The following is a 13,823-nucleotide window of genomic DNA, read 5'->3' as shown; positions in this document are numbered from 1 at the left end:
TAATAGATGGGGCTCAATGGAGGAGAGGCTAGACCGCTTTTTACGAATTAAGCAACATATTATAAATGCACTGAGTGACCTAAATTTCAATAGTATTTGATTATTGCCAAAGGGGTACTGAAAACAGTCAGCAAAGATCACTGCAAAGTACCTTAGTAGAGAAAGGTTACATTATTGACAGCCGAAGGGGCCCCCTTATTTTTTTTATTGAAACATTAATTGGAAAAATTTTAATTCTAAGCTTAGCTCGAAATTTCAACAGGCAATTAAAGAGAAATTAAATAATCGAAGAAACCTAGAGATCGTTGTGATTAATTAAATTAAAATATATGTATATATTTTTACTGGCGAAATATAATTTAACTGATAGGCGCTAGTGAAATTATATGTTTTTTTTAAATATCGATGAAACTTTATTTGCCACAAATATTTTAGTTCAAATCCAAAACTAGCCTAATGAAAGTTCTAAAACTAATTATAGTTTTAAAACTATCATTATGTCAAGTTCCAAATATATCTCTCAAAAAATAAGCGAAAAATAATTTTGAATAAAAATTAAGTTTTTAGTATCGTATAGAACTACTAAGCATCCCCTATAAGTTCTGTATGAAATAAAAATTTATTTTTTTTTACAAAATGGCGGCCAATGTAAATAATAAAAGTGTCATAACTTTGCAAAATGAAATCCTACTGAAAAATATTGTATCCAAAAAGTGTTCAGAAGTTTCATTTGCATTTTTTAATTTTAAAAAAAAAAAAAAAAACATATTACAAAAAATAGGGTAAATAAGTGAAAGAATAATTACAGACAAATGTCGCATCTCGCATATTGATCCGTAGTTCGTCTGCACTTCAATATTAGTGTCTTAAAAATATGGCAGCTATCCTTACTAACATTACTACGTACTTTTGATATGAGAATTGGTAAAAGTGTAATTAAATCGAATTTCGGTCAATGGGAGGGCGCAAAAACAATTATCACTTCTCAGAAGTCACGATTTTATTGCTTTTGGTTCGGATTTTTAACTTCTGAGAAGGGCTAATTGTTTTTTCGTTCTCCTATTGGTCAAAAATCGGTTTAGATGTGCCTCATTCGATTCTTATTTATTATAAGTTGTAGAGTACGCTCGGGATAAGGATTCCGGTTTGTTATTGTGTGCGTGAACTGTGTGGCTCAAAACAATTTCGCTCAGAATATTTAATTTTTTTTATTTTAAAAGAAAATATATGTTTATTTAACATACATACATCTGAGCTAAGTTGGAAATTTCAACGGACAATTAAAAATATATTATATAATCGAAGAAACCAGACATTGATGTAATTAATTAAATATTTGCAAAATTCAAAATCTTTCACTAGTCAAAAAAATAATGAAGCCTTTAGCTATTTTTCAAAAGCAAAAAGATATAAATATGAAAAGAGATTATTCGCAGATTGTTTAATGACTCGACGACTCTATTAAATCATTAGAATCCATTGAATAAATTAAAAAATTATCATTGGCGCAACGATATGAATAATAACTTTTTTAAGCCTTACAGAGAATAGTGTAAAAAACCAACAACATACGGATTAATGGAAAAATAATTAAAATATTTATGGGTAAACCAATATCAACACAAACTTATTTAAAATAAATCGAACTTCTGTGCCACACTGCACTTTAATGAGGAATACCAGCGTTGACGAATCAGCGACTGTCCTTAAAAGAGAAAGCGAGACAGCGAAGTACACGCTACATCGCTTCTCCCTCTCATATACATGTACACTCACACAATAACAAGCCGGCATCCTTATCCCGAGCGTACTCTAATATTGTTATAAAAAGTCTTAACTGCGATGGCACAATTTTATTTATTTTGACGTTTGAGGTAAGGCAGACTTGGACTTGCATCAAAACGCATGCACCCAAGCATAATCTGCGTCTGTTTCAGCTTAGGAAAAGAGTATAAAATTATTGTGTTGTCACAATTAATGAAGGAATTTAATATAACTAAAATCGACCAGGTAATCGCACGGAATGCGAAGGTACACTACAGTGTGTCTCGAGTGGTGGCACTCCGACGGATGACACTTGTCATTCTCGTGTCATATGATAATTTCGCATCATCGGCGGGGGTCCTCCAGACCCCGGGGACCGCACACCTGGCCGCATACGTAATCGCAAGAGCACATAATCCCAGGTAACAATGCCATCCCTCACGGAGCTGCGGTCTCGCAAAATGGCGTATTAGCGAGTCCTCGCTCCGTAGCCAAGACGCTTAATGCAAATAGATTACACACTCGCACACTCACACGGGTTTGCACTAAAGATATAATGTCTGGTACGTTGGTATAATACGATGGCGGAAGATGGCAATTGTATTTTGTCTCGCGGTAGTTTCTGGAGTTGACGGACAGGGATAGGCGCGAAACACCTTCATATAGTTTCATGGGGGCAAATATTTTTAATAAGACTAATAAGCTAAGGCTTGAAGAGTGTACGAGCTTATTTGATATTTAAAGTATAAATCTGTAAAAAAGTTGAGAGTAAAATATCATATACTCATTGCCTTCTACGCTCAAAATGTATAATATTTAGGGATAATTCAAGTTTCAATTTTAAAAACCACTGTTTATATTTTGTAAAAAAAGAAAATTTAATAAGAAAGCCAAGTAACCGAGTTTTTTTTATACATACACGTGCATATTTTTACATAAGCTAATGCAATGTTTTGTCACGTAAACGTTCTGCGTTATCGCGTAGCGAATCTTATAATACACGGAGCGTATTGAATAACAAACACCGGTGCAAATATATCTACATGTATGTATAATACATAACATATACTTTAAGTTATGATCCACAATCTTAGGCTACTGTCGTTTATTTGTAACAATATTTATAAACATACGTAATTGTGATCCATTGAAACATAAAAAATGTCGCTTCGGCTTCGACAAATATTTCAGATCAATAAGCAGTTTTATTGATTGATATTGACTTACAGTTGCTACTCAAACTTGAAACAAGCACGTTAGATTTAGGTTAAAATATTGTATGCAAATTTCCAAGTCGATACATAATATCAAATTTCATGCAACTTGATCCAGCTCGATCCATGTATTGCTTTTATCCGTACGAGCGTTGTTGGTCTATGCGCATACAAGGTTCAGATGTATTGAAGACAGTTACAAAACAAAAAAGCACGTCAACTAAAACGAGAGCAAACTACACAACACAGACAAACCCAACCGACCACTAAATGTACATCATAACACTTGGTGTTTCGCGTAACGACACCAGAGCATGGCGCTGAAAAATCTCTGAATTGTTTCGCAGCACCACGACTATACTAGGTAATTGTCTCTTCGCAAATTCAGACCGCTAAGTGTTTCTACTACACCCTCTCGTTTGGCGGCGGAGATCAGAGGAGGAGAGGAAAAAAACAGGAGGAAGAAAATAAATTAACAAACTTGGCGTCGGAGAACGCTCCAATAAAGTTGATCAGCCCGCGCGAAATAAATCAAGCAGGAAAGCCTCGAGCAAATAGTACAAAAAGAGGACCGATTAATAGGTCTAAAGGGGGTTGAAAGCTCGGAGACAGGCTCGAAGGCGGATGCTGCTCTAGGGGCTGGAAAATAATGTTTTTTTTTCACCTCTCGCAGTTCGAATTGCAGAGATGTAAGATACGATTAAATTTAATTTCAGCAATTCCGCAAGAATCCATGCGCAAAAAGGTGTACGTTAGAGACGCATTCTTTTGGAGCCATTTTAAATGTAATATTCGTAAAATTTGAATGTTATTCATAAAGCTGTAAAACTAAAAATATACAAGAAATTTTTAAATCTACTATATTTTTTGCAGATTTATAGTTGTAAAAGCTTCGATATTCAAAGTAAATCTCAAGCTATAAGCAATACATACAAAAGTCATTACAAATACTTTTAACAATATCACATATTTGCTATTATTTGAGTATTTTTTTCCCTTAATCGTTCAATAGTGATATTCTACTATATCGATATATAAAAAATGGCATTTAAAAAAACACAATTGCTGTTTTATCTGTAAATAATAATTTATATTCCTTCAATATATTCAATTCAATCAAAAACCATATGTGTTGAAATCTTTAGAAATCATTCATAAATTACAGAATGCATTTATAAAACACGATATTTATATTTTAATTGTAAAGAACAATTTATGTTTTTTTATATCTTTTTTTTACTAAAGCATTTTAATCAAAAACCTAAAAAAATTAGAATTTATTTAGCCATCACTTTATTTTTATAAATAAAATAATGAATTTAAAAGAAAACAATTCATGTTTTATTTATATGAAATAATTTATATTTCACTTAATTATTCTAAATAAAAACACAAAAAAATTGTGTCGAAATCTTTCCATAAATAACAGATTTTTTTTTAATTAAGCAACTCCCAAGCCATTTTCAGGGAATTTGACAATAACTATGTGTAAAATAAAAATGTTTTAATATACATATATGAAAGGGAATTTAAATTATGACAACTTTTTAATATTTACCATTATTTTTATAAATTCAAGAAAGTGTGATACTTTGAAACAATCCCCTGAAAAAGAAGAAAGACTGCATTTTTCACCCTTCGCGGTTTTTGCGGTTCTCATTCTTAAATCATTATCGTAATTTGTTATTGCCTATATATATATTGCAAATAAATTACATATAAATAATAGCAATATTTTTTTTTATGAAAAAAAAGCATTCATATTTAGAACATAAAGTATTCTCATATTTATAACTCCAAGAAATTATTTCGACTTTAGTGTTATTTAATATGTCAAGTACAGTTTTCCAGCTATATTTTTCAGAAATGTATTAAACAGCATTCCCATAAAAAAATCGAATCTGTAACATTAGTTTCAGTTGAAAAAATTAAACCAGGTTGATAATTGTCCTTATTTGTTACATGTGCATTTAATCAAGATTACATATACTAATATTGAAGCAGAATAATTATTATCTTCGCTGTCATTCACTATTAAACAAGGCCAGACGGCATACACGTGACGTCATCAAGAAGAGGTGAACCTATTCCACAATTTGTTTCTTAACACTTTGAACGAGAAATTGACCAAAGTCGCCCGATTGATTTTTTTAATCTCTTCGCAAAAATCAGTGAAAAAACGATTTTTAACCCATTAAACGCCAGCGACTTTTTATTTATTTCTTTTAACAGCACAGTATCTGTTTCTAAAAATAAATTTAAAATACTCGGTGTACTGATAAATGAAGCTAGTACAATATAATGTAATATAATTTGTAAAAAAATAATCAACAAATGTTTAAGTGGCTAAAAATAAAATTGGTTATTAAAAATAAAATATAATTTCAAATAAACAAAAATTAGAAAAATTCAAATAAATTTAAACTATATTTATAGTAATAGCTACGCTTGCCCTAATGCTTGTGACGTCACCACAAAGCTGCAGCTGAGCTGTTTGGCCTTTATATCCATAGTTTTCTAGGAATAATTGAACTTAAATTATTGTAAACTACTTTTACTATGGATTGAAATCCATCATATATGGTGTGGATAATAGTAAAGTAAAATCAGTTTCATGATGAATATTTCAAATTGTTTTAAAGCTTCGTCTAAAAAATCATATAATAGTCATCATCATCAGAACATATAAATTCATTTTTGATAATTAGAGACATTCTTCCGGCCTATAAATTTAAGAATAACACTCTAATTTTAATATATAACTAACTAGACACAAATTAAATTAATTACTGCAGATATACACAGGAAGTTTAAAGCGATACATCGCGACACAGACTATTGTATCAAGCACTTGCTACATTGGCCAAGCAACTCTCAGATTTTTAAATATCAGATGTTAAATGAATTGGCGTTTGATCGTAATTTCTTAATAAAAATTTGTTTCTTATTAAATCGTTAATTGATGTTTCAAATAAAAAAATAGTAAAACACCTCTAAATTGCTTTAAAAAAACAGCTTCAAAACAAGCGTTATTGAGTCCACCACGACATTGGAGTTAAAATATTTTAATTAAAAAAATAGTATAAGAAGCTATAAAGTTTAGAGTTTAAATATTAGCTTAAGGATTTTTTTTGTAGAAAATACTATTTTTTGAAAATTGGCAAGCAACATTTTTAGACTGAAACGTGGATTCATTTTCTTAATTTTGTACAATGATTTTATATAATAGTAAAAATAAGTGGCAGATCATCCGCGTTTGTGATGAACTTGAAGAAAAAATATTTAATAGACGATAGAATGTAAAAAAATACACAGAACTAATATTTATAAACGGTTACTGAATCTCTATCTCTACTAATTGAAACTAAGAATTTCTATCACAAGCTTGTCGAATGCTTTGAGATCCATACTAAATTGTGGATAAATAAATAAAGGTTCTCAAGTATTATAACGGTATTTAAACTCAATCTCAAAATAAATTTCTGTATAAATATTTTTAGACGTAACTTTTCGATAATAAATCATTTGCGATTTAATTGTAAAGTAAAGATTAGTTTTGTATTACTAATTTTTATTAAAAGAATGAAATAATAAATATACTTTTTTTTGGCATACTTCCTAATTTCTGGCAGTGTCGAGAGTACACCATAATTTTACACATTCATAAAGGAATATAGTACAAAAACAGTACCAATTAATACATATAGGGTCTGATGAAAACTGTGAATTCTCTCGGAAAAAATATATTTCTCTCGTTTCTTCCTTACATTTTGTAAATAGCCTTCTTTTTTCGCACTCAACACTTGGCCGTCGAGCTCTTATTTTAAGGAATTATTCCAACGTTTCCGAGAGCTGTGGGTGAAATAAATCTTGTGCTGATAAACACTCTCCGGAAGAGCGGAGAGGAAGAGAAAAAATAAACCAATACCCACAACCACATTATAAATATTTGGTGTTGCCACATAAATGATACGGTGTCAGTTAAAATACAATCACACGGCGAACGCGGTGGAAATAACAAATTGAAAGACTAAAACCAATCAAATTTCAATAGTGGCCGATGGTAAATTTTACAAAATAGATTGAGAGGTATCGGGTTTGAAATTGATTCGGGAGTGAAAATTCGATAAAACGCTAATCAAAATCGATGCTCGAGAGGATAGAACAGGTGGTTATGGCGACGTGGTGGTTCAAATCCCATTACCATTCGATTTTCATACAGTTAGACAAAGCCGACGATTCCCGTTCTACTTATCAAGTATCAAAGGTCTTGAGAACAAATCCAACTTCAAAATTATAAGATTTAAAGAAAAAAAAAAGTATTTATAATCAAAGAGTAATATTTCTTAAAATAAGGACCGTTCTAATATACAGTTATATAAAGTGGAATGTTTAGATATAAAAGTATACCAGGGGTGGGAAAAAACGATATCGATTAATTCGCAAAATTTCAGTGTTATGAATATGGCATACGATACACATAAAAAGGCGAGCACTAGCGAAATTTGATGTATCCCAAGGGTTAGATAAAAACGGGCACCGGACAGAAACGACACACGGACCTTTTATATTACGAGACTAAATCATATTCCAAAGGGCCGGGGCATGTGTCCGTCAAGGGCTCAGAAATCTGGTATTCATGACGTTTTCCCTATAAATCTCGCGCGTTTATCTAAGGACGGGTGCAGCGGTCCACGTGTTGCATCTACATACACAGAGACACCACTACTACCATATTTATTTCGACGGATAAAATATTCATGAATGATTCATCCCGGTGGTTGTGTGGTGGATAACCGAATGTGTAATGTGACATCTTTGGAAAATGGGAGTTTGGAAAAGTTCGGCCAAACGTGAAGCGGGCGTTCAGAATTCAAAGCTATCTTAAACATTTTCACGTATGTGACACTCTTGAGGATACTGGGAGACGGTGCAAGCACAGCGAATCTGATTTAAAACAATATCAATATTTTATTAAGATATGGATATAAATAAATAATTAAAAATAAAAACCGGTAATATATGTTCAACTTTAAAATAATATTAAAAAAGTTTAAGAAACCCTGGTTTAATATTTAACAAAACCGAAAAATTTATTACAATCAAATTACATTAAAATTTTCTGAATAGTCAAATCAAATAAATTAACAAGGCTACTTTTAAACGCCCTATCCATACAATATTTAAAAATAAATAAAACATCACTATACAATTGATTAATTAAAGGATCTCCTAAGTAACGTCTTTCAAGTAATTTAAATTAACCAAGGAGCTATTTTTAAATGCGCCACGAAAGTAAAAAATTATGATGATGATCTAAAAATAACTAATAAATTCACCAGGCTACTTTTAAATGACTCACTTTGAGCAATAAGTACGTATTTAAAAAAATTATTATCATAATAACTCGGGGTTTTATATAAAAATTACTGTTTTTTAAAATAAAAAATATAAATGCGCCTTTAACCCTTTGAGTAGTATTGCCGTACATGTACGGTGGTCGATCTATCACTGTTTTGAGGCACTGCAGATAGTTATAAATTTACTAAATAATAATTAAAAAGCATTATATTTATAATATATAATATTTTTTTAATGTAAATGATTTTCATATAAAATAATACCAAGTAAGAAATAAATGAACATAACAAAAACTATTTTATTTAATTTTATAAAAATATTGAGAGCCTCTGAATTGATATAAAAAAATCCACAAAAGCCAAATAATATGTAAAATAAAAATGAACGAAATTTATTAATAGAAAAGTGTTAAAATAAAGTATTAAAACATACTAACACAAAAATGTAGTAAAATAAATAAAAGCAATAAAATATATTTTATTATAATTTACTATAAATGCATTACAAAATAATAATAAATAAATATCAACAGAAAAACATAATTAGGGAAAAATAGTATACTAACAAATTAAAAATAGGTATGAATTAACTCACTACTTAAAGGGTTAACAATAATCCAAATAAACATATAAGTCCAAAATCAAACAGCAAAGTTATGTTATGCATATTTAGAATTAGCCTAAGAACATGTTTGACCCTTAGGGCTACTTTTAAATGCGCCATTTTAAACTCAAATCGCAATATTACGTAAAAATCAGTCGTAAAAGTTATGCTATACAAGTTTAGAATCAGCCTAAAAAATACGTTGGGTTACTTTTATATCGAATCATACCATATTTTTGAAGAAAAAATATTATCTTAGTGCGTCTTTAAAAATAACACATAGGGCTACTTTTAAATGCGCCACTCTAAACTCAAATCAAAATATTAGCAAAAAAAATTGCTATTAGCAATTTTTTTTGCTAATATTTTGATTTGAGTTTAGAGTGGCGCATTTAAAAGTATACATTTAAAAGTTAGAATCATACCTTATTTTTTGAGAAGAAAAAATCCAAATAAATGCACAGGGATACTTTTAAATGATTCATTCTAATCCCAAATTACAATATTACAAAAAAAATCAGAAAAGTAATTACAGAACAAAATGTGTCAAGACTACTTTTATATCGAATCATACAATATTTTTTGAAAATAATAAACACTACTCAAAAATAAAAATAACATAAATTAGCACATAGAGCTTCTTTTAAATGCACCACTCTAAACCCAAATCACTATATTACAAATATTAGCAATCATAAAATTATGTTATGGACATTTATAATCAGCATCACAAAATGTGTCGCACTACTTTTATATCGAATCATACAATATTTTTGAAAAATAAAATGTATAATTGAAATGCGCGATTCAATAACCCAAATAACCGGGTCACTTTTAAATGCGCAGCTCTAAACCCAAATCACAATATTACAAAAATCTACCAGAAAAATAATGCAATGAATATTTAAAATTAGCATAAAAAAAATATATTTTTGGAAAATAATAAATAATCAAGTGCGTCTTAAAAAATAATACAAATAAAAATACAAATAGGGCTACTTTTAAATGCGTCACTCTAAACCCAAATCACAATATTACAAATAAATATGAAAGTTGGTGTGCACATTTAGAATCAGCGCTACTTTTAACACGAATCATGTTTTTAAAAAATATGAAATATAACTCAAGTGAACTTTAAAAAACACTAAGGGCTACTTTTAAATGCGCCATTATATATTAGAAAAAATAGTAGTGAGTATATATGTTCATTCACAAAATGATTCGATCTACACCACATGGCATACATTTTATTTATTATATCATTGCATATTAATTTAGAATTTTGGCTTTCTTTCAACTATTTTAAGAGCAGTATATTAAATAAATAAATAAGTTATGGAATGCACAGTTTTTGCATTCGATCAATTTAAATCACTATTAAAATTAGATGACTTCGATTCTTATAAATGTTATGCCCTAAAGTAGGACAATCTCTTGATCTATCTAGGTTACGCGTCGAAGTCATTCCATTTCCATCTATCGAAGAATTCGTCATACAGAAAACCACAGCAAATGAAGAATTGTTTTAGTCATGGAACTTTGCGTCAGTTGCGGTGTGATTTGATGCCAATTCCACAACCGCAACTATACTCATCGATATATCTACGAATTTCTAGTTTAAATTAAATGAAAAATTCGACAAGCAAAGCAGGCGCAGGTATTTTTTCATTGTTATCTCGGAAATATAGAGTGGATGCGTTCCTTTGTGCACGAGACCCAGGTATACGTCCCTTTTTGGAGTTTATACACTCCGGGCGAATATGTGCGCAAATATCTACTTTTAGTGTGGTTGTAAATTGTAAGCGAATTGTAACACGATTCGTTTTGGCGCGATTCAATTTCCTGTGTTTGGATTGCAATATACTGGCAAAAACACATGCGGATCATATTTATACACACTGGAGAACGAATAAACACTTGCACGTGTATTTGTTTAGATTACGACAGTATGTTGATTCGATTAATCACTACCTCGAATTAGTCGAATGTGTGTTGACAATAAAAGAACTTCGCCATCGAATTCTTTATACGGCGATGACGAATCGAATCGGAATTGCAAATAATTTGTTTGTTAAAATTAAACCGATTTCTAATTGATGTATGTAGAATTATTTCTGATTTATCAATTTTTTCAATCAGTAGAAGCGTGTTTTAAATATTAAATAAATAGTTAGCGATTGTATTTTATTGATAGTTAAATAATTATAATTGCAAAGTTAGTATGAGTATGAAATACAAATTTAACGATCGAGCGCATTTTATACTCGTTGAAAATATCCAATGCAAAGCGTATTTAATTTTCCTTGATGCTTTAATATTTATGTTAAATTTATCACGAATATGGATGTAATAAACCAGTACTTAGTATTAAATAATAAGGTATGTATTTCTCTGAATTTATAAATAATGTAAAAAACCTTTTAAAAATAAATATCCATAAAAATTGTTTTTGAGATAAGTCAGTATTAAATATACTTAATAAATTTAAAATGTCGCTTTTAAAAGTAGTACGTAAAAATTCATATTCGAGTAAAATTTATAATAAAAACATGCAGTTGATAAATTTGATTTTAGAATTATTTTTGTATTTTTTTAATAGTAAAAGTCACACAGTTTAAACGCCTTTTTGTGAGGAAATGCGATAAGTAGAAATATAATAGGATGACGCATTTAAAAGTAGCCTGTTATTGTTGAATATTTTTTAGCTAACAAAACACATTTTTATATTTAATATAATTGATTAACGCACGATCGGCTATTGAAATTTCACAATAAAAACCACTCATCGGTATATCAAAAATTGCTGCGCTTTTAAACCACGCATTCTATTCAACCGTTAGGGACAATAATAGTTGCCATAGGGATGCGCAGCTGTCATCAAAAAATCAATAATATAAAATAAAATACGATAAGCCTTCGAATAAATATATCGGTATGCGTTCGAAAGTTTATTTTATAAGGCTTACTTTTACGGGAAAGTTTGAGTGTTGAGAGTGAAGGTCAACAACTAATTAACCTATTCCTTTCTAAGCGTTAAATATACAGTAATAATTAATATCAAAAATTACCGTTAAAAACAAATGAAAAATATTTTTACCTGTTAGTCTCAGCAGAAGAGCAGAAGCCTGCGAGCTCCCGCCTCTGACTCCCATGATGACAATCTTCGAAGGTAGAACGATTATATTTTATTATTCCAAATAAAATATAAACAACACTATATACTACTGAGTCGTCACCACACCATCGAAGTGGAGGGGGTACTTTTTAATGATAATATATTTTTTTCAAAATAAACACTCGTGGGGGGCACAAATATTATAACTGTCGCACTGAATTAATATGTCGTATCACTGTTCACACTGTATCCATGCTTTGTGGAGGTCGTCGTTTGGTTGTTTCGAGTTTCGCGCAGTTTCGCGCCCGGAAACTGTGGCCGTGAGCGACGCACGTCCCGCTCGCGCAACGGTCGCGTCGAGGCTGGCGAGTTGTCAGTGGCGACGCGTGGCGGCGCCACAGTCGAAGCACGCCGCTGCACGGGCAACGGCGCTAATTCGAAACGCGGCCGTTGCTGTTTGCTCTAAGATAAGATTGCGAATATGAACTCAACCCTTTGCACTCGCAATGTGAGCCAGAATCACCATTGCATTTTATTAATATACTAGCGGTCCCGGAAATTTTGAATATACATACATATATAAATTATATAAATTCATTTATTCAATTAAAATGATATGAATTAAATTGTGGAATATTTTTTTCTTCTGTTTTATTTTTGAAAGTATTTTTCTTCTTCAGCTTTAGCGCCATCTGGATACATATTTTATGAAATCAATAAAATATCAATTCAATATTAATTTTATTTGAATTAAATAAATTAAAATGAATGAATTATTTACTTTCAATATAATTACAATGCTCTGGGATATAGATGTTTTTGGTAATTCCATTTCTTGCATATACAAACAAATCGCTTGGTTTTCCTACACGGGAGCATGCAACGTATAATCGACTATGAGAAAAACACGGATTCTCCAAATTCAATCCACATACAGATGTGGCCAATTGAAAGTTGACATGGCGGTTTTGATTATTTTATCAACATGTTTTTGAAATTATAATAAATAATTATTATTGTTCACTTTTGTTTTCCGTTAATACCGTTAAAAAAATACGGGTATATTTTTGATAGTATATTCTTCTAACAGATATCGTTATTATAAATTTTTTCATATAAAATTAAATAATTGAAAAAATAATTAGTGGTACTTGATTTTGTTAAAAAAAATCGTTTCGAATATCCTTATGTATTTTCCTAGATCGGTTTATATAAATGCCACATCATAACGAATTCTTATTTAGAATCGATGGCGACAAATTGTAGGATAGTCACAGATGTAGCGTTCGTATTCTTAAGTATCATTTTTATGCCTTATGGCATTTTGCAAAAGCCGACAAAGATTTTGCGTAAATTGAATATTTACGACCGAAAAGTTTTCACTGATATTGTATTGGTGAGTGCCCACACAAACTTTTATAATTATCAGTAGCGTAATTTTATTAATATGATAATTTAAAAATTGCGATTATTTGGCACATTTAACGATCTCGCGCAAATATGCCAACTGTACATGACAACAGCCGCCGTGCGGACATCATTCACGCCGACTGTACATGACAGAAGCCCACCGTCCGGACGGCATATATATATATATATTGTGGCAGTGTGATCGTTACTCGGAAGTCGGCGACCTCGGCCGACTTCAGTTCAACTTCGGTTCGGACAACTTCCAGAGAGTGTAGTTCAAGCATTATACGCATTTTGATTATTTTATCACATTTGATACATTTTTTACACGTTTTTGAATTTATCTATAATATAAT

At 30.6% G+C, this 13,823-nt stretch overlaps 1 protein-coding gene across 1 annotated transcript in view; it reads right to left on the bottom strand.

Moving 5' to 3' along the window:
- Positions 1-12,421, bottom strand: part of LOC148227766 (nephrin-like) — a 305,887-nt gene extending 293,466 nt beyond the window's left edge. The window contains exon 1 of the mRNA XM_088203013.1: positions 12,040-12,421. Coding sequence (XP_088059139.1) covers positions 12,040-12,094 — 55 coding nt within the window. The 5' untranslated portion in view covers positions 12,095-12,421. The remainder of the gene's footprint in view (positions 1-12,039) is intronic.
- Positions 12,422-13,823: the final 1,402 nt, after the last annotated feature.

The sequence above is a fragment of the Plectrocnemia conspersa genome, unplaced genomic scaffold, assembly GCF_051122295.1.
Source record: "Plectrocnemia conspersa isolate PC_06_02 unplaced genomic scaffold, ASM5112229v1 ptg000013l, whole genome shotgun sequence".
Taxonomy (NCBI): Eukaryota; Metazoa; Arthropoda; class Insecta; order Trichoptera; family Polycentropodidae; genus Plectrocnemia; species Plectrocnemia conspersa.
The sequence above is the reverse complement of the archived record's forward strand: the minus strand, read 5'-3'. Positions and strand labels throughout refer to the sequence as shown.